General features: G+C 32.5%; 1 protein-coding gene across 1 annotated transcript in view; it reads left to right on the forward strand.

Moving 5' to 3' along the window:
* The first annotated feature begins 3 nt into the window (after positions 1–3).
* The window catches only part of ift80 (intraflagellar transport 80 homolog (Chlamydomonas)), a 56,013-nt gene continuing 32,852 nt past the window's right edge, over positions 4–23,164 (forward strand). Inside the window, exons 1-9 of the mRNA XM_069197442.1 lie at positions 4–93; positions 401–455; positions 1,251–1,329; positions 4,980–5,203; positions 7,422–7,532; positions 8,206–8,274; positions 11,253–11,362; positions 12,762–12,851; positions 13,493–13,630. Coding sequence (XP_069053543.1) covers positions 1,295–1,329; positions 4,980–5,203; positions 7,422–7,532; positions 8,206–8,274; positions 11,253–11,362; positions 12,762–12,851; positions 13,493–13,630 — 777 coding nt within the window. The 5' untranslated portion in view covers positions 4–93; positions 401–455; positions 1,251–1,294. The remainder of the gene's footprint in view (positions 94–400; positions 456–1,250; positions 1,330–4,979; positions 5,204–7,421; positions 7,533–8,205; positions 8,275–11,252; positions 11,363–12,761; positions 12,852–13,492; positions 13,631–23,164) is intronic.

Raw genomic sequence — 23,164 nt, forward strand, 5'->3', positions numbered from 1 at the left:
CGCCGGGCGAGAAAATAAGAAATTTAAAAAAAAAGGGGGCCGAAGCCAGCTCTTGACCGTTTTCATAAACACCCTTGTTAAAGATTTTTCAAGGTCAGTCCCATCATTTAACTTACAAACCCCGTGCGAACACCCTTGAATGGCGAGATAAAAATAACAACGGACTTAATTACAATATATTTTCGACTTATCTGTCATTACGTCTTAGGTCTGTTGCCTAGAAACCGGGAGAGCGGCGGGGGAGGAGTTTTGACATACATATTATTAATGTCTGTTTTTACGTTGGTCTTTTTTAATTCACAATCGCAGAAAATCATTTTTATATAACATTAGGTTTGTTATTTCTATTTTAAAAGACACTTTTCCTCCTTCCGTTCTGTTGCTTGGTTCGTTGCCAAAGAAACGGGGTGTCTAGTCTCGCGATACAGTCAAGACGGCTCAACCAGAGAAGACTGGTAAGTTTTTCCGTAGTCTAATGAAATTTGTGCAGTACACATGTATTTTTTCCTTAACCCGTGAAAATTGTCGATTGGCATACTAAAATAAATGGAGTTTTTAGATATGACTTTATAATATTAAGTTGTGTTTGGTACTGTTTTACAAATATTCCAGGAAGTTTCATTGCCCTAGCAACGGGATGCTTGTTTTTATTATTCTGCAAATGAATATATCAACAGATATTTTTTATGCATCAATGACAGCGGGTCGATAACATACGTAAAGTTATATATACCCACTTGTGGTTTACAATTCACGTTGTTTTTCACAACGTAATTTACATAATAAATACTTAGAAAATCTGGGAGCACACATTCCTAAATATGCCCAAATTTCACTTTTCAACTTTGAGCTGTTCTTTAATACATGCATGCACGCCATTATTATTATCTTCATTTTATTGCTTGTGTTTACCGGACGTTACTGCAGTTTACCGACACCCTGTTCTCACTTTAAATAAACCTTCAAGATGTTTTAACGTGGCATTTTAACAAAGAGTGTGAAGTATAAACGTTTATAAACCATGTAAACGTTAACTGTATGTATTGAACCTGAAGAAAAATCCCACACGTGCAACCGTAAAATAACAGGAAACAGACATAAAAATATAAAATGTAGACCAGGTGCTTAATCTTTAATTTTCTGCAATTTATTGGAGCTGTGGACGGTTATGTTTTCCTGTAATAAAGACACCTATGATGAGATAATAGCTGTTTCTTTTCTTTTTATTTTGCTTAATCCTCTCCCAATAGGTCCTGAGTATACAAGTGACACGGGCTTCTAATAAATCGCTACCATGAGATTAAAGACATCAATCTTGAAGGAGCCTAAACATATCCTTTAAACATATGTAACGAACGCTGTAAAGAATAAAACTAACCATAACTATGCTATTTTGTTCCTGACATTTTCTTCCAAAGCACGTACTTGAAATGTATTTAAAAATCCAATGTAGGATTTAAGGATTTCCGATTATTGATAGGATTCTTCCTTTCTGTATCGCTCCAGAAGTTACCAGTTAATTAACAGAATAATAATATAGAGTCCTAAAATTCAAACTAACTTTGTTGTTCAACGTAAAAAATCATACAGCCAGTTTCTGATTTAGTTTGAGATGTGACATTGTTAAAGTTGTTTATAGTGTGAGGAAGAAAAGTGTTTTTTACAAACATTAGAAATCAATTACCCATGTAATGAGTGGGGGATATGTTAGTTTCTTCCTAGATAAGTATCAGATTTGGGTATTGATGAAATCTCCCAAGTTTCAATTCAGTCTGTGAAGTTTTTTTCCCCAAGACTGGGGCGGTTCGAATATTGATAAAAAAAGCGATCAGGAGACCATATTAATTTACAGTGGAGCCTTATTTCATCATGTTGTAACTGCATGGTCACTAGAATTGATGTCTGCCAAGTAAGTTTGGGCAATATGGTGATGTATATCACATAACGGAATTCAAATGAAGCATCCTTTAAAATAGAACCCCTTTCTCTTCTTTCTTATATATTCTTAAATCACCTTCTGATAACCCAAGATTGTCGTTTACTTTGGAAATTTCAGTTGCTGCTTGTGTTAATACCAGCTTCTTGACTTATTTTGTGTAATTTCCAGGAATTTACAGTACAGTGTTTTGAATTATATCACGTCTATAATCTATTAACTCACATAAATAATTGTGCTCATCAATCATTACCATCTGCTTTATATACCATTCCTCCAATCTACTTGTACTGTGCCTTAACCATGAGGATGTATTTTATAACATAAAATGTTTGACTGGAAGCTGGAATGCTGACATAGATTAAAGCAAACACATTTCCTGCCCTTTACAATGCTGTCCTCAGGCAAATACTGCCTTTCCTTTGGAATGGTCCTGCGCTGGTATACTGTAGCTGTCTTTCTGTTTACTACCTTGTTTATAGCATCACCCCAGGACACTGCCAATGTCAATGCCTGTCCCAAACGTGGGGGAATAGTGAACGAGAACTGAAGCTTATAATGTCTTATTAACTTAGATTTCATCATTAATATTCTGAGAAAATATTGCCATTACTTTTAAAAAAAATCCATGTACCATGATTTCCATTCATTCTCTGTTCCGAGTACCCAATTACAATAAGGTTGCAATACTACCGAACCTTGATAAACATTACGCAATATCATGATGTGTATATTCTGTACCATTTAAATATTGTGGTATAGATTTTTTAAACATATCGCCCACCCTTACTGTTACGTTTGGAGGTAAATGATCGAACAGTTTTCGAAAATAAGTTTGCACTGTGGGCAATATGGGCCATTGTTGTTAACAAAATGGAAATCAGCTCATCCTGGTTTATACAGGAACCCCATTTTGCCATATTGAAATTGTACTATTACTGGAGTGATACTTGGCAAGTATAGAGTTCATTGGGCAGCCATATTTTTTAAGTAGTAGAAGTTTGAAATATGTTCTGTGTTTTGACAAAATGTTGCTGACCTTGTAATAGGTAGGGATGTAATAGTTGTCTCAGCAACTTGTGAGATGCAGATCTGAAGAAGATCTGGAAGTCAATGAAGTCTGCCATGTGTCAATTCAGACTGTGCTGCAGGCTGACAAAATGGCGGCCAGAGTTATTTATGATGATTACAGTGTTATAATAATCATTTTATTGTCACCATAATGATACTTTCCTACTATATTCGTCCCACATTAAGTATCATTCTATTGATAAAAAGGTCATAAACATTTCCCCAGTAACTAATGAAGCACAGATCTGAAGCACAGTTTCAGTTCATTCAGTGCACACAGTACACAGGTCAGGGTGCCATCTCGCTTGATGCACCACCAAAGTTTGGGTTCTATAGCGATTGCCTTATCTGCCCCACTGAGTTTAACAAATTTTAGATTGCCTTAATTTCCCGGTTTTTAAAGAGAGCCAATTTGAAATTTATGAAGAAAACAAAAATCTGTACAACCATAATTGGCCACTGTTGCTTAGAAGTTTAATAACTAGTGAGAGATATTAGATTTCAATACTGACTTTGTTTTAAGTTTAACTTTTATTGTCATTTACATAAATATCCCAAGTGCGTATGCTGATGAATCTTAAAAATTCTCACCTAAAAAAATATTTTGAAACAAGATTAAGATTAAATTTGTCCTCCTAATATAAGTACGATTATGTTTTATCGTATGTTCTTTTTTGAACTTTTGTGTAATTAGATAATAACATTACAGTTAAATCAGATCGTAAATGATTGCTGTGGATATATGTCATACAAGTTTAACTTGGGTGGAGTTTAATGTTAATTTAATATTTTAAGTATTTTAAGTCATATATATGGTACTGGGAATAAACAGTAGGCTGGATTTATTTTTCTGTGAGTCTGCCATATTGATAGACTGTAGAGATACACACATAAAACAATTGACTATACAAATGAGGACTCAGGTCTTTAATTCTGCTGTAAAAGTCCTTTACTCTTTTCAACTTAAAGAAGTTAAAAACACGCTTCATTGACCAGAAATTCATTCTGTGGCAGATGAGAAGTCTGATGCACACTTTGAAGTGTACAGTATAACATGTACTAAGACCACCCTCGCTGTGTTCATAGGTGGTCTTAAAATAAGGGGGCTTAGACATCAAAGTTATGAAAGTAAAATAAATTTGGAAGTACAGAAAAAATAAAACTATGCTCTTTTCTACAAGGAATTAAATTGCATTCTAAAGGCAAACTTTAAGCACAATTTCAGTAGTTAAAGGCTGACTAACATGGCTGAGTAAAATACTTTAATACTATACTATAAAATGAAAAGTGAGCTCATTAAACTTTACGTTTTAAGATCAGAAAATGCAATCTTGTTCTCTGATAAAAAGTCTTATACGTCATTTTGTTGCTCACCTGTATTTTTGTGTTCTGATATTAATTCTACTTAGAATAGAGGAGAAAAACATTTTCATGAATCAAGAATTGTATATAGTTTAATATAGAATTGGTTTATGTTTAATATTTACTTGTCAAAAATTGAACAAAAAACAGATAACCTCAAATTGAGCTTATTGTGCTTTGAGTGTTTCCATTTCTAAAATACAAGCAGAGAAAGGAAGTCAAGTTCTTTTACAGTCATCGGGGGTAAGAGGCAGAAAAAATCACATTTTCCTTGGTGTGAAGCTTTGCCAGTGTGGTTGAAATAACAAGGAAATGATATGTGAAAGAGTATTGTGGCCTCAGCTAAATTTGCCATAGACATTAGTGTAAATCGCAGTACCTCAGAATTTTAAATAATTTAGAATTTGGCAGCTTAAACAGGTGAAAGAATAAATTAGATCTGATTTTAAACATTATTGTTGAGGTGTGAAAATTAGCCTTTTTATTTCACTCAAGGAATCAATGTCTTTGAAATGTCATGAATGCTTATTTTTCAATGAAAAATTGTGCATTTTCTTCCATTGCCACTTTCTATGACTTTCTTCTTTACTGTTTTTCTTAATAACCCTGTACATAAAGAATTAGTTAGCTGTGTTGGGTGGACCACAGCAGATGAGCTCTACTCCTGTAGTGAAGATCATCAGATCCTCAGATGGAATCTTCTGACAAATGAGACGACACTAGCAGTGAAACTGCAAGTGGACATTTACCCAATAGATCTTCACTGGTTTCCCAAAACTGTGGGAGGGAAGAAACAAGCACAGGCTGAGGTCTTTGTGCTTACTGGTACAGATGGTAAGATTTTGTTGAATGACATTAGATCATGGATTTGTATCCTTTGTTTACTGTCTTCACTCTATACATATATAGGTCAATATAGGGTGATATAGGTTAATATATAGAAATATAGATTATATAGGTAACTGAATGTTCAAATAAATAAGCCTTTGTGTGTAGCTCTTATATATGTACAGATGGTAGTTTCCCAGAATTTGTGCTTTTACTCTAATATGACTTTGCAGTTGTTTTAAAATGGGTCTACAGTTTTAAATTAAAGTTTAAACAGAAGTAGTATTTGAAATGTCCATAATGATGCAAGCAGGTTATGAATTTGTTTAATTTTTTTAATGATGTCTGTTCTTCACATACTGTATGTGGTTGAAATTTATGTGAAAGTTTTAAGTAAACTGTAAAATGGCAGAGGAAATAGTCCATTAGTGGATTTGGTTAATTAGAAGATGGGATTACAATGTCTGCACTTTCTTAAAAAGATATTTACCCACAGTTTTATTTCCTTCTATTGTCTGCTTAGTACAGTATGCAGTTAGTATAATTTATATGGGAAGATCTGAGCAGGAAATATAGCTAAAAACAAAAGCTAAAACATCTATACCAAGAAATTAAATGAGAAAAACAGTTTACATAGATGTTCTTTTCAGTCATGATTCTGCTTTAAGGGCCAATAAAGTACAATAGAATAGCTGTGCCCTTCTCGTGTCCATGAATGATTTTGTTTTTGATATAATTTAACTGATAAAAACAAGAAAGTAAAACGATTCTTATGAATTTGTCATGGCAAAACCTTTTTAATCTTCTATTAATGAGTGGGAACATGTAAACAAAATAGAGAATACAGAAATTGAGATTGTTAATAATCAGGGCTTTGTGTCTAATGAAAGCATATACTGTAGTTAGAAATGTATGGTAATATGCCAGATATTATGTTCTAAACTCAATTCTCAACTGAAACATTTTTTTCAGGGATTTCTGGTTTCTGATGTGTAGTACCTTATGTTCAGACTGAAGCACTACTGTGGTTCATGATTTTTATGCAGTTATTTGTGTAAAGTGTTGTATTTGTAACAATAACAATAAATCTTATGAATAAAGAAAAAAACATTTGTGTACATATAGAGAAATACTATTAGCGATGTACTGTATGTGTGTATTAGTTGATCTTTATCGCCAACTCCACTGAGAGTATTCTTAATTATTAACTTAATATAGGTTGAGACTTGTAGATACTTGTATAATACATCATGTAGTTAGTAAGATATTAAATTCCACATTTACGTTATGATATTTTAAAAAAGCAAATGAAATGCTTAGAAGATTGTTATAACCACATATAGATAAAGGTTGTGGGTGGGGAAAATTATATTTTAACTTATGTGGGTTTGTCAAACCTCATCTGCTGCGTAGGTCTATGATTCAACCTATATGTGAAACTTGGATTTCATGCAATAGAAATATCTTCTATGTGGTGTGAAGGTGTTTGAAAACATTAGTAGTATTTTCAAAAACGATTTTCACTGTTTAAAAAAATATGCGCCAGTAATATAATACTGTAGTGTATTATACCTGCATTGTTTTTCTGGGTCGGCATTTAGTTGCTTAGGAAGTACAAATATAGAAAGAGAGCTTAGAAGCATGCTGATTTGCAGTTTTAGGCAACCAAAAATTACATAGAACATTCAGAATTTTTAATACACACAGCCACAAAGTATATGGTAGGCTAGTGTCTTTGATAACTGTCTCCATGCCTGATTGCTTTCTGTCTCGCTGAGTAGATAGGAAACTCTTTAAAACCAAACAGCAAAGATTTTACATTAGCTGTTCTGTTTTATGTAAAAGAAGATACAAATTTAGTCAACAACACAATAAACAGAAGAATTTGTGGTCAGCTGTGTTGGAAAATCCCTAGTCCTATCGCAACTGATTACTTACTAAAATTATACATATAAGTCCTCAATTAAACTGACCTTTTCACAAAAATGTTTTAACAATTTGAAGAATATGATGTAGTTGACAAATTCTTTAAATATCATCAATAGTTATGATGATAGTATGGGGTTAAGATGTCTTAAAGTTATTTTAATGTTCTTTATGAGAGTTTGTCAAAAACATTTATAGGTCTCTAATTTATTCTTTGGAGTGTCATTTAAATTGTACTGATTACTGATACTCAGCGTTCCGCTCTCTGTGGTCGAAAGTAACTATTTAAATTTTTCAGGCAAGTTTCATCTGGTTTCAAAGACTGGTCGAATTGAAAAAAGTGTGGAGGCACATCGTGGAGCGGTTCTGGCTGGGAGATGGAATTATGACGGGACTGCCTTAATTACAGGTGAGGTTAAAGTTATGCTATGTATAGAAAGTAAATTTTAGTGAAACTTCAGCTGTTTTTGCTATACAAATATTCGTTTGTCAGTGTTGATTGTGTCTAGATTGAACACAGTAAAAACCATTAGAATGTAAGAATGTCAGATAATGTTTTTCTATTGGTCATGTTTTTAAGAAGATACATAAAATCATATTGCTATTTGTACTAAATGTATAAAATATACTTGAACAGAAATATAAAACAAGTAGAAATTGAAAACCTGAGTTTTTTTTTAGGAAATTCAGCCAGGCCAGGTTTCAAATTCTAACATAGCATAAGACAAAACAACATGTTTGAAACCTTACGTTTATAAACAAAATATGGCGTGCTAAGGCTTTTGCATTAAAAGTTTAAGTTGGACTGTTTTCTTAAAACTTTGTCTGAGCTCTTAAAACAGTAATTGGGTACATTAAAGGTTTAAATGCATTAATTTATAAAAACTGGATCATAACCAGTGGAGTGTTCTGTAATGCTCCATTAATATTCCTGGTTCTTCTGAAACACTTCAAGGATTAGGAGTTTTGTTAAATTAAAGTTTGTTAGCCTGTAGCTACTTCAACAAATATTTAAAATCTATTGTAGACATTTTCATATTTTGAAAAGTTGACTTTTTTCATTTATGTATTTTCTTTTGCAGCTGGTGAAGATGGACAAATTAAGATCTGGTCAAAAAGTGGAATGTTACGTTCCACTTTGGTCCAGCAAGGTATGTTGTTCATGAATCATTAAAATATGGTCTCCCCCATAAGCTTTTTTTTATAAGAGGAACAGACTGAACAAACTTTACTGAAAACTTCTGTGTTAATAAAAATATATAAGCTCACCTGAAAAGTTGTTAAACGTTTTGATACATTTTCCTTGGTGAGAGTCGCGATACAAATAGACAAAAAAAGATACATTATGAAAAAAATATTTTGGATGTTATAGTAATTGTCAGTGGCTGTAATATGAAATACAACAGATGCATTTGGTAAATTTAATTTATGGCTTCGGGCAAATTATTCCTTCTTATGCAAAACAGACTGCAGCGAGTGAGTGAATCACAAGTTTGTAGGATGCTATGAAGGATTACAATGTGGGTGAAGTTGTTTATATCTAGATTTTGTGTGCATACAAATTATTTATAACAATCATGTAAGTTAAACTGATTTCATTTTCCTCATGATTTTGAAAAGGAAGGATAAAATGCTATAATCAACCAGTACATATTGTGAGGGCTTATAAACAGTGGAAGCTTTTCTGAGTAAGAGAATTACAAAGATAACATATTTTTTATTGAAATTGGAACAGAGTTAATCATTAAATTAACAGTAAAATAAAAAAAAATATTGAGCATTGAGATGTGTTCTGCAGTTTCACTTATTTTGTATAAGGTGTAATCCATTTGACTGTTTATTTTCATTTTTACTAATACAATACAATATCACAAGCTTTTGTAATTAATTAAGAGATTAATTAATTACAGTAGATTACAATTTTTAATTAAGGGATTTGTACTTTGGTTTTAAATGTCATTTTTGCTCTTTTGGTTTATTTTTTCTTATTATCTACTTTCTAAAACCAAGATGTATATCTTTCTTTGAATTTCCTGTTGAAAAAAAAAACCTATTGAATTAGAAGTGTAAGACAGTTAGGATACCAAATTTTAGATTTAAAAAGACATTAGACCCCTTTCTTTAAATTCATGAAATTATTATAATACTCATTAATAGTCCCAGTCATATATACTGTTATATCGTGGGCTAGAAAAAGCTTTACACTTCAAGGATGAAAGACGGAAATACTTCCCTGGCAGATGGTTGTGTATCCATTGTTTGTTCAGAAGGATTTATTTTGCAACTTAATACAGAATTCTAAACCTTACCAGATTACATTAGTCATCTGGAGTCTGTCAATAAAAAAATCTTTATTTAAATGATAACGCTAGGACACCATGCATTGCAAAAATGCAAAGTATATGTATTTCTTCATTTGTTGGCATATGAAAGTATTTCAGAGCCAGAAACAAGCTGTATATGTCCTTCAAACAGCACCATAACAGAAAGTTATGGAGATTATTTTTTCAGCTATGGTACATTTTGAAATGGAAAATGCCTCACAACTAGTGTTTTCTACCTTTCATTTTAAATATATAAGTGTTTTAGATTTTGTTTCTAATAAACCTAAAAAAATAAAATTAAAGTGCAGGTGAGACACAAAATGCATTACAACATTTGTGTTAGTTTTTTGGCATGAACATAATTTACACTTTTAAGGGTTCAGCTGGATGTAAAACTGAATGACTGTGAAGATCAGTGTGCTAAGTGTATTTTATTGAAAATATTACAGGGTTTCTTTAGTTTTTAGGTTTACTGTTGTATTAAAAAAATCATAAAAATTGTAATGATTGATTACTTTATTTAATTATCATAGAAGTTTTATGTTTTTTAAGTTTAAACTACACAAAAACCTTTAATAGTCACAGTGGTTATAAAGTGTTCATGTGAAATATGTGAATTCTTTCCAGAAACCATTACATTACATTATAATTGTGACATAAATTGTCTTCTAAGTTATCAAATGTGTCAAAATACATTTTCTGTTTTATTAAAGCATAAGCCCCAAAATAAAATCTAGATTTCTTAGAAACCTTAATTAGCCTTGTGATTATTGTGATTACAGAGTGCCACTTTTTTTAGCATAAAATGAGGCATAATGTAATTCTTTCAAATTTCCGATTTTTGAGTAATACTACAGGAGTATTATTTAATTTCAGATTGTAAAACGAATTGCTTTTCAGTCTGCAAATATCTATGTTTGTGAAATAAAAAATACTTCTAAAGTATCTCCTTTCAAACTCATATTATTGCGGATTTTTCTTCTCTTCTATCAGATTATCAAAATAATTTTGTGAAACTAAGGTGTTGCTTAGACAAGTGTTTTTTGTTGAGGTTGATTAAACAATGATGTAACTGTGACCTATTTATCTGAGTCGTAAAGGAAAGATGGGGTAGGGGAAGTCTTCTTGTATTGTTCTGCTTTTGTTAGCTCTGGATCATGTGATCTTTGGCATTTCTGAAAACCACAAGCACCTGGAGTTGGGTTAAATGTCAAAAACCTATGTGTTGTGTTTTAGGCAGAGCTGTTAAATGTTTTTTTTTCCTCCTTGTTTTTGAATTTCAAAAACAAAATCTATCTCATGATCTGTGTGCCTCCTCACACACATGCATAGATCTCTGCTTATTGCTTAGAGCTGAGTTCTTGTGTGTGTAGACTGTTTCGTTCTTCCAGTCTTGCAGAAGTTTGCTTGAGGTTTATCCATAATAAACAGCATTGTGTGCAGCATGCTTCAAAACAGCTCGTATAAATGTTACCCGCTTCTTTATGAAAAACTCGAGAAATGTTTTCAGGTAATGGAGTCAAAGTGGTTTTAACCCACTGTTTGCAGTAAAACGAATATTGGGCTTAAATATTGCTGTCAATTAGAGTCAACAATGCAACAAGACTTGCATTACTTCAATAATTACTAGTTTAAACTACAGTTTAGTTACAGTATGTAACCTCTTTATCCTTTTTAATTCTTCTGTTGATAAATATAAACATTATGTGGTACAGTTGCAAAATGAACATTGTGAAATGTAATTATTGAGCTGGTCTTATGCTGTGACTTGCATTAATAAAGGCTTTTATTTTTGTTTCCTCAAGGGTCATCAGTTTATTCAGTTGCCTGGGCACCTGATTCTGACAAAATTCTCTACACTTTAGGAAAACAGCTGGTTATCAAGCCCCTTCAGCCCAGTGCTAAGGTTTTACAGGTAGACATTACACTTTAAAAATCAAATGGGTTAGGGGAATGCTTTCAGTATTGAAGAGGATTCATACAATATACAGAGATGCTGGTATTAAAGAATCCCCTTGGAAAGGTTTTAATTCATCTGTCTTCATGTGGTTTTGTTTCTAAAGCAATTCAGAAGGTCTCTTTTTCAAAACTGTAGTTATATTATCACCTTTATGATATCTTGAGAGTAACCTGTGATTGGAACATTCCAAGTTTCAACAATAAGTATATGCATGTACTTCTAAACAGAGCAGTTCAGATATTTAAAAGTGATGTTACTTCTAAACAGAGCAGTTCAGATATTTAAAAGTAATGTTATTTATTGTCATTTGAAAAAAATGTGCATGATGTCTGACAAATATACTAAGGAAACAGGGGTTCAGATTTTACCACATTCCACATTTATTGCGTACAGCCCTTCATTCAAAATTGCTTAAGCTACAAATGTAATAAAATTACAAAAGCAGGTAGAACTTTCTAAATGCATATAGAATATATCTGTCATGTAATGTCTTAGTATTATTTACATGGTTGATAATTTATAGTCTTTTAGTAATGATTTGCTAAATTAATCTACTGTACCAATTTCCCCAGTGGGGTTTTGTTTTTTTTTCCCTTTGGAAAATACATTTTGAAGTTTAAGCAAAATACCCCAAGGATCTTTTTGGTGACTTTATGTGCACCAGCTGTCATTGTGCTGAGAGATTCCTAATGGCAGTGCCCATGACCTTTACCATTGCTTCTGACATCTATAGCCTCATAACACAAAGAATTTAGGAGGATTAAGAGGTGTATATTTTATTTGCAGTGAAGGGGAACATAGTTAATGTGCATCAATGGGCATGTCTATTTGTATTTGGTTTCGATTGCTGTCCCTCAACTTTCATTCTTTTCATCTCATTAGATCATTTACATTATCTTAATGCATAGAAACATTCTGCAACTCCATTCTACAACTAACTGCAAACGTGCTTTCTGTTTTCAATTAGAACAAGTCGAAACAATTACCGTAACAGAGAACAGATTTTGTAATCTGTCAGCTGCTTCAGTGAATGCACTACAAGGCCACAATCTTTTTTCTTGTGATCTGTTTTGTGAAAATGAACATTATTTTGCCAAGGACATTTTGTGAAATGGTCCCATATTTTAGGTTGTAAATTGTTATTATTTTAGTTTAAGTCATTTTTTTCCCCAAAAAACATTTAACTTTAAATGTTGAAGAGTTTGGGATTAATTTTTATTGAAAGGATACAAAAAGATGGATTTGCTGGTAATGTTCCAGGCATGACTTGCTGTATTTGTCGTGTGTAAAGTTTATTGGTTGTTGATGAAAAATGTCTGTGCTAATTTATTTCTGTTTTTCTTTTTGTAACCAGTGGAAAGCTCATGATGGTGTCATTCTAAAGGTAGACTGGAATTCAGTCAACGACTTGATTCTTTCAGGCGGTGAAGACTGTAAATATAAGGTAACCGTTTACTGCTATTAAGCCTAAATTCACAAACATGGACGAGGATATACAGCTTTTGTGTATTCCGGAAAGTTCTTTTCACAAGTTATGTTCTAAATTTGTCTTCATGAACATTCAGTATGTATATATATGAATATATATATATGTACTGTATAATCCATCAGATATATGAAGGATTCATGAATATTTTATATAGCTGAAATGTTTGTTGGTGAAATTTGAAAAAAATGGATACTAAGCTATTTTAAATATACAAATAATATAATAGATTTTAAATACACAGATGAATATTGTTAAAGATTGTTTTTTTACCTCAGTAATTTTGGACTTTAAGATAAATTGGACTTTGCACACCTACCTTTTCTAGATGTCATTTAAATGCTATTCTTTTCACAAAACCTAAATAAAACAGCGGCCTTTATTACTCAGATATTACCTTCATGCCCTCCGTTTAAATACCTTTTAACAGTTCTTATAGGAGTATGTGTTACTGACATCACCAGTATGTAGAGAACAGGTATGTCTCTGTCCAACCAAACTATTTTTAAGTAACAGGACTATGTCTGTAATATGTCAGTTATTTTATTTTTCTAATGCCATTCTTCCTGTTATCTGCCATTCCTATTCTTTAAACATAGGTTTGGGATAGCTATGGGCATCTTCTTTACTGTTCTGCCTCACATGACTACCCAATTACCTCTGTGGCCTGGGCACCTGATGGTGAATTGTTTGCTGTGGGCTCTTTCAACACTTTGCGACTATGTGATAAAACAGGGGTAAGTCAGTTTAAAAGGGTGCTGTTTGAATATTTTAGAACATTCAAGATCATTCCTATAACAAAATCCAAAAACTGTCAAAAGTTATTTTTTTGTGCAGACATTAAATGATGTGTTTCAAAACCTTAGTTCACTTTAACCTTTTGCCACATTTTGACATTAGAAAAGTGTGGCACATCTTGATCTCTTTTAGTAATAAGCTTCCCAGCTTGATGAACGCACCTCATACTGTAATTGCAAAGCCACAGTTGCTCCAAGGTATTATAAAATTCAGTTAAGGTTTTAATGCTACCATACAAATGATAGAAGAATGTAGTTTTATGGAGTTGCTTAAAAGGTAGATTTTATCATTTTTTAATGTTTAGAATTTTTGTTTATATATGATTTGAATTTCCATAGTAAAAGACATTGGGCCCTATATTCATGTCTTGCTGCTGCAGTCGCAGTGGAAAATAATGTGGATTTAAGCACCTACAGTATGTGTTCTCAATAAAGGGCCCATTGCATCAACCTATATTCTCTGCATGTTTTCTGGAGTATATTTTGACCGTAATTTTAACTCAACAGTGTTAATGACTGCATGTTTCATTCACTCCTTTTAGGATATCTGTAGTATCTTAATATTTAAATGCTTAAAAAGTCTTAGTTATGTCATTTCTGCCATTCAAACAAAGCATTCGGTAAATAGTCAAACATTTATGGTTTTCTATGGGAAATTGAAACCACATACCTCCTGAATCCTGAGTATGATTACAGGCAGAGGAGCATTCTCTATGCTGTATGTTCTCCCTATGTTTGTGTGGGATTTCTCAGAGCGCTCTGCTATTTTTCCAAAAACTTTACTGACTAGATTAACTACTGTATCTAAGTTATCCCAGTGCATTCGTGTGTGACCCCTTGCCAGGAATAAACAGCTTTCTGAAATGGATAGATGAGTTAATGGTATATGTATGGTGACCTCTCAATACAGTTGTTCTGCCCTAGTTGTTACAATGCTGTTCTGTGTGTAGTGAATCTACATGAATTTCACTGCGCTTAAAACAGTTGAACTTGAGCAGCAGTATAAATGTAAACAGTGAGGTTTTAAACCTTCTTTGACTTTGTTTTCTTGCCAGCAAGGAAGGATCTAGGTCTAGTGCAAAGGAAGCTGAAAGTTAAGCATATTCTTAAGGGCTGTATTCAATCAGCTATAAAAACATAAATTAACTTTTAGAGTTTCTTGTACAAATCAGCGTTGGGTTGGACTTTACACCTGCTAATGTGTGCTCTTGAAAACGTGGAGGAAAAATAATGAGAGAACACCGTATTAACATCAGTTATGGTTTTCACTTTGAAATAGGAATATTTTCGAGAAGGCAATTCAGAGGTCAGAGAAATTGTGTTGCCATCTACATCTGAGATAGAATGAAAGTGTAACTCTAAAAAGTTGTCTCATTTTCACTACACTCTTTAAAAGCTTTGTTAAAATGTTTGTTCATAGTTTAATTCTTAAGACTTTCAAAAGATTAAACATTTTTTTATTTTACAGGCTAGAGGTGTTAAATATTTCATTATATTGTATAAAGGGTCAGTTCTCATTGTACGTCAGCATGGTTTTGATTTTATGTTCTTCATTTTCATGTACTTCATTTTCCGAGCTAAGATGTGCTGAAAAATAAGACACAGTGCAACAAGGCATTATAATGATTTTTTATTCGATTATAGGTCAGCTTGCACTTACATTTTGGAATCATTCCATTAAGATTCTGATAAAATCTGCACCAGAATTGTGCATTTACATGACTAGGTGATATATTTCTGCCCAGAGAAAAGCCTGAGCATGTACAAAGTCTAATCTAAAGACGTGTTTACATTTAAATGAAGGTGTGCTGACACTGATATTTCTGTTTACAAGTTGAAGAAGCCATCATAGCCCAAATATTTTCATGAAGTGGTATAACAATAAAGAATATTGGTATAAAAATAATAGATCTCCATGCTATGACTAAAGTTGAATCTATTTTCATATTACACCTTTTCAATGTAATGAATTCAGTTTGCATGCGGTTTCCTGTGGGAAATGTCTCCCACTTGCACCAGGCAGTTTCTATAAGTCTTCAGCATCTAAGAGGACAGCATATCCTTTTCAAAATGGATTTGATAGCCTTTGCAGTACAGGTGCTTGTGTTGATGTAAATCTATGTGCTCTTGTGTTTTTACCCAGAGTTCATGTGCTAGTTTAAGTCTACATGTTCTTGTGTACTCGAGCCATAATAATTGCGCTAATGTAAATCTACCTGTTCCTGTTTGCTTGATACAGCATACTAGTGCTAATCTTAATCTACTTTTTTGTGACACAACAGCCAGTTTGGATGTTCTCCCAGTCACCCCACCATCATAACCACCACCACAAGGTTCTTATCTGTGTTAACATTAAGTGAGCGATTCAGTCAAACCCTGTGTACAGCTTCAGTTAATAAATCATTGTTTCAGGCTGTGCTTAAAACTTTAAAACTGATAATGAAAATACTGTGAGTGAGACTAGCTAGAAGCCACCAAATAATTTGGCTTTAGAACCACCTTGATCAAGTCTTGGAATTTACTGGTGTCTTATGTAAAACATTGATTATATAATTATATATTATATATTTCTTTTAAAACAGAAATTTCATTTTAAATTTCTGATATTTCTTTTAAAACAGATAGATTTCTAACTAAAATACCTTGAACTAGAATGTTATACCTAAATTACTGAATACTGAATACAAGAACAAAAAATCAAAACTGTGAAAATCTTATTAGTGTGTTTCATTAATAGTGCATGACTGAATGTCATTTTTAAGTACTAAAACAAATGGATAGTTTGTGCCAGAGGCCAACACAGATGTCTAATACAGTTAAGTTTTGGAAGCTTTTTTTATTATTAAGAAGTTGTTTCATGTTAACAACCTTCATTAGAAAAGAATTAAGCTTAGATAGTACCTAAACAGGCATATTATCTAGTAATAAATTGCATGACACTCAAATTGGTTCCTTATTGTTGATTTGTCACTGCAGATATTTGCTTTACATGTAACCAAGCATATTAAAATTATATTCAAGTACAGTTTTATTGCTTAAAATTCTATATTTATATTTAACTTCCAAGAACATTCAAATTCTAATGCTATTTTTCATATGCTAATTAGATGTTTTCTTTAACACAGTTTCACTATGGTTTTTAATCCCCATTATTTACATACTGTACTATTTATAATCTAAAGCCCTGAGTGGTCAAACAGGTTTTTAGTTGATAAATAACAGTGATAAGCAAATAGTCACCCCATGCCAATGGTTCCTTTCAATTTATCTATGACATATTGTCCCTTATAGACAAAATAGCTTTTCTTACATAATCCCTGGTCAATAAATGACTGACATACAGGACATTTCCTTCTGGGTTCAACATCCTGATTCCAAAGACAAATGTATGTTGTTCTGTATTTAACCTTTAAAGAAAAAGAAACTCTCCAGCATTACAAGTGCCTCTCTCAGCTGTTGGTTACAAAGTGGTTTCTTTATGCAGCTTGGGTAGTATTTGTTTATGAACACCTCATCCTTTTACCACTAGTTTAGCATTTTCACAGTCTATTACATATTCTGAAGCTGTACAAATTTTGTCACTTATTTAGAACTTATTAGGTGATTGCATTTCTTTTAAGCAAATATTTTTTTCCTAAATATTAAGAAATTCAATTCAGTGAAGGGCATAAAGAGTTAATGACTTTGAGGCATCTGGGTATTACTACCATGACTAATCTCCAGGAGTTTCATTCTGTATCTTGTACAATGAAACCTTGCACTTTACAGACTGCTTGCTCAGCAGGAAAACAAGAACTAATTTAACCCTTAACCTCCATCAGGACTCTAAAAAACATAGTTGGACGCACATAATCTATTGCACATTTTTATCATTAGTCATTTGACCAGAAAACATTTGTGAATATCATGTTATGTAAGAAACTTTAAGAAAAATAATTTGCGTAAGACTAATTCAGAATTATTTATTCTATGTTAAAAATAATTTGAAGACTGTTGAAATCTGCCAATTTGGAGATGCTTACAAAATAATGTTTATCATTTGAAATATTTTTTTTTTGTTTACTAGATTTTATTGACAAATATCAGTGCCCAAGATTTGTTTTTGATTTCCTTTTCTTATTTATAAGTCCAAAGTGCCTCCAAGTTTTTGGTAGAATTTTCTTTACCTGAAACAAGCTGTTTTCAAATTAAAGAGCACTGAAAACGTTTTATATATATATAGGTAGGTAACTTGTACTGATGTGTTTCTTGCTCTATTCAGGAAACTTTGATTTATTTTTGTTATTTTAGAAGAAAAAGATTCATACCCCAGTCAAGCACTCTATTGATGTGGAATCTCAGTTTTCTAAATTTAAATAATTGTCTCATTGTGACCCTTAATTAGAGAGGATTTGGTAAATATAGAACATAACATGATACCTTGTGCTGTAACTTAATCCATAACACTTAAATCGGGCAGACCTATTGAGTAATTCATAAAAAATGTAACTATGCTGAAATATATAAAAATAACTTAAACCATTATTAAGGAATATATTAGTACATTATGTAAAATCTAAACATGAAGAATAGACAGATAATTCGTTTTTGTCAAAGTTAAGCACAAAAGGTAAGAAATTCATACACATTTTCTTATTGTTGGTGTATGAAAATAAAAACAAAGACAGTTAAATGTATTATTGTACCATATTAGAAAATTCTTATTCTTATTTAAAAAATAAAGGAAGTGTTGTGCTTCGATATATGAGAAGGGTTTAAACTTGTAGATGCTTTAACATCTTGAGATATCTAGAATACTGACAGTTTTTAACTGAAAACATACTTTAATCGATATCCTAATCCTAACAAAACTTCACATTTCAACCAAAAAGCCTGTTTTAGGTACCAGAATCTTGTTTCAGCACAATGTGTGTACTCAATTTACAGCTTAAAAACAATAATTAAGTATTAATATATATTCAGTTATAATGAGACAATACAATGGCCAGTATGTTTTTGGAAAAATTCTTTAGTCTGCTAAGTAGCCATATCAAATGAGTAAAACAAATCCACTGAATGCCCTGAAGTTAGAAGAGTATCTTTATCCTTGCAGGAAGATAATATAACTTCAGTACCATTTTATTGCTTCATCTCAAGAAATGTCATCAAATTTAATGTCAGTAATGAAATCCATCCTAAATATATGTTTGCTTACCAAAAGAAGATGAATTACATGCTTTTAATCTCTTACATCTAACTTGTCTATAAATCTATGTATATATGATATTTTACCAGACGATTTTAGGTTTTCACAAAATCTGGGATATTTTTTCTTCAGACATAGTGCAAACAGCACATATCATGCCATAGTAACACTCAAAACATAATATCTTGCCATAATAATACAGGTCTGTAAATTTAGAAAAAGTAATCCCCTAAAGCTGTTTTTTATTTTTGTTACTGGTATATCAACAAGCATAGACTAAATGTTCATAGGTGCCCATTTCCTTATTTAGTACAATACCTTCTTTCTACCTGTAGATGTTTTACTGTATATCGCTATCAAGTTTCATTTATAAATAATAATGAGGAATGGAAGGAAGCATTTCTGTCAGGTAACATACACAAGTGTTTTGTGATTTAATTCTGATAAAGCAAGGTGAGTGTATATTTACTGTATGTTTTTAAATAGATTTGTTTTAAAATGGCAGTAGGCAGTATTACTGACTGATACAATACTGATTGAAATATAAATTAAGTGTAAGACTGCCTTAACTGAAAAACGTTATGTTTGATTGTGCGGTAAGTTTTTGTAAATGTGATATGTAACAGGTTTATTCCATGCTGAAAAGAGAAGAAAGAAAACACAATGTTTCGGACGTGGCACCTTCTTCAGGTGTAAAATGTGTGTTTTTTAAATGAAAAGCCAGTTGTCAGGAAAACAAGAAATATATCAATATTGTGTGAATGGTGTAAAATATTCAGTGTTGCCCATAAGATTGCAGTAGTAGGGGTGAGTAAAAAATGTTTTTGAAACATTTTTAAAAGTGTTCTTGGGCTTCATATAAAAAACGTTTTCTCAATAGAGGATGATCAAACTTTGACCATTTCTTAATCAGAAGTAAGCCTTGGTAACTGATCATCCTTTCAGTGATGATGTATCTCTTTTAGAAACATTCTCTTCAAATTGTATTGAAATTTTAATTTCATTTTGAACTAATTAAGATTTATATGTTTAATAAAATTGTTCTAATTGTGTTTTCTGAAAGCATGTAAGTAAATAGTGCATTTTAATTTGTCCTTTGAATGGGATACCCATAAACCTACCTATTTATTCTTTTTCCCCATTTCATTCTAAGACTTCTTTTCATATTGGTATTATTATTGTTGTTGTTGTTGTTGTTGCTGTTGTAAATTCTTGGTTGGGCAGAAGTTGTAAGCTTAGTATAAACTAAATTTAGTTGTACTAATTTGATTCTTACCCTTTACAGAAAAATGCAGGTAGCAAAAAATACACTTTTTAAGTGCATATAGTATGAAGAGAGTATGTATCAAATATGTTAAATCAGCACTAGTACGTTCTTTTGCAGCCAATATTATTCAAAGAAAACATGTTTGAATGACTGCTGAAAAGAAAATTATTTGCAGTGCTTTTAAGTCATTCCTGGTGTTTTTAAAAGTTTTCTTAACTTTTGAGAATGGAGTACTGCAATTTTCTGGAAAAAAAAATTAAAACCATTTAAAACCATCTGGAAGATAACAAGTTAAAAGACTAGTAGAGGGAAATGTCACTGGTGTAAGTTAAGATTGGACTAGAAAAATAAAATGTGTGGAAAAATAGCAGATGTGGAGGGGGCTGGACAGGACTGCAGAGAAACAAAGAGAGCCCTGAGTCAGCAGTAGCAGTTAAGTTTTCTCCCCAGGCAATAGGGCTGGGCTTTCTTTGCTCTGGTGCTTTAAGATTAGATCTAGGGTTGCAAGTAAGATTTCTTAAAGTACTTAGAAGTGTGTGAATAAGTTCTGTTTTTTTAATTCTTAAAGCTTATTATGAATAATCCTAGGTCAATAAAAAGCTTTGTGGTTCAGTATGTCTCTGAACCCCCTTTTTTGTTAAGCTTTTGGTATTTAAATGAATGGGGGATTTTTTGTAAATTTTTCGTCTTGGTTTACTCATGAAAGTACAGCAAACATGTGCCTCATCATTTAGGGCTTTTATCTTAACTGGAGAAACTTAAAAAAAACTATCTGCTTTCACAATTACTATTTTGTATCTTCTACATGTGGGAATGTTTGCTTCTTTTGAATTTAAGACAAGTGGTTGAAATATGTTTGTAATTCTGTTTCCTGGCCAGTTAAAACACTCATCAACTGTCTTCCAGTTTATAAATTAAAACAAACTGGTGTTTCACGTTTTAGAATTTTCAAGTGGATCATTCATTTTTTTTAGTGGTGAAAATCTCAGGATACCAGGAGGATAAATGTTAAATGTCTTAAAACTGGTAAAAAAAAAGAAAGAAATTGCCAAGAGTTTTATTTTTTGGCATGAAAGCCTTCAGGTAAGAATCTGGACAGTAATTAGAATGCTTTGGTTACTGTGCATAGACGTTTTGGCACAGTCTTTGGAAAAAGTTTGTTGTGTGTGAAAGTATGCTTTTAAAAAGTGTTTATTCAGCATATTGACCATATTTTTAGGTCAGAATGAACAACACTTGTTGGTGTGATGATACTTTTACACCTCTCTTGAGTTTGGTTTCAGTTGTGTCATGTTTAAAGCAAAAGTGTGGAACTGTCCAATATTCCACATAACTTGGCTTTGGAAAAAGCCTGGGTGGATTCCTCTTACTATAAAAACCTGTGGTTTCCCTTCCCCCTATTCCCTAGCCACCAAGAACATGGAGAAGAGATAAATGACAGCCTCAGACACAACGGGGCCCAGCCAGGCCCTCTGGCAGAGTCATTAGTTTCTAGGCCATTAAATCATTACCTTCGCAGACAAGGCAAACATGCTTCTGAGAGTACAGCCCATCTTCTGTGCCAGATTCCTTGTCTGACAGCAGATATTCTGCCTGATAATGCCAGCCACATGTGACACAGAAAAGCACCGCCAGACATTAACCCTTGGTTATCATGTACATGTGTGCTTTTGTTTTATACATATACAGTAAGAATTTAATTAACCCACATCAAAAGTCTTACGCTCTCTCTAATGCAGCTCTCGCAGTTGGTGTTTATTAAGATGTAATGTAATTTTTGGGTTGACACCCTTTTACGATTTCTTTGAAGTACACAGAAAAGAGATTTGTGAGGGATCTATAAATATTCAAATTTGAATTAAAGTAAGTGATTAAGTTCAATCCCCCGACATAGACAATGAGTACGTGGGTGCACAGGAGCTCAAGCACCAACAGGGAAATGTTAGGATATGCTGAGCACCCACTGAGAAAACATTTATCCATGGTATGAGATGTCAATGTGTGTGGAATAGGCAACACGTGCAAAAGTGAAATAATTTTTTTAATGCAATTGCCTGCTGCCTGCAAAACAAATGTTGGCAGAAGCCTGTTGTGTTTCAGATATTGTGTTTTTCACTTGAAGAACAAAAGAAAAAGATGGGAGTGTCCCTCCCTCATCTCGCTACTACTATCAAACAGACTAGATAGGCAGATGTCCTGCTCTCATCTGTAATCTTTCTTATGTCCTTATATGTTCATATACCCCTGAAAGCAAGAAAAGTCAAAAGAAAGATCATGGGATGACTTGTCTGTGGCAAAACTTTTGTTTTTTAATGTTTCTGACCCCTACCCTTATCCCTTACAGCTAGACCCATGTATGTATCCCCCTCACCCCAAACTGTCTAAAACATCCCCAAAACACATTAAAGTCAGTGCTTGCACTTAATACCCAGGTCATTAATTATGGACAGCATTAACTATTGCCTATTGCTTATAGGCTCCAGTACTCCCTGGATAGCTCTTTATTTGTGTTTGTTTTAATTTTAGCGGAATAAAATCTGTTAAAATAGCACTTGAAAATGCCCCTGTGCAAAGTTAATTGATCCCCTTAACCACACACATAACACTTACAAAAGTTTGTATATGAGAAGGAGTTTTAAATACAATTAACTTTTTATAATCGCATACTATTACCATCAAAAACAGTTTGTTATCTGAGATCTATTTTTTGTAGTAGTGTAAATAGGCCAGGGCTTTTGATTTGCTTTAAAATACTTTTTATATACTGTAGCCTCCAAATTAATTACTTAATTGAAAGAAATCAGAAAAGAAGACTTTCAATACTGTATGTATAAACAAAATGTGTCAAAAGCATGTATTGTGCATCAAAAGAAAATTCTCTCTGTATTTGTGTTTTTAGAAAAACTGAGGTAGACAAATTATGGATAATTTTGTGCCATCAGTATGTTGGAGGTTGAAAGTCACTCACCACCTAGGGTATTTATAGCCATTAATTTCCTATTTAGCACGACATTACAACCAA

The sequence above is a fragment of the Lepisosteus oculatus genome, chromosome 13, assembly GCF_040954835.1.
Source record: "Lepisosteus oculatus isolate fLepOcu1 chromosome 13, fLepOcu1.hap2, whole genome shotgun sequence".
Lineage (NCBI taxonomy): Eukaryota > Metazoa > Chordata > Actinopteri > Semionotiformes > Lepisosteidae > Lepisosteus > Lepisosteus oculatus.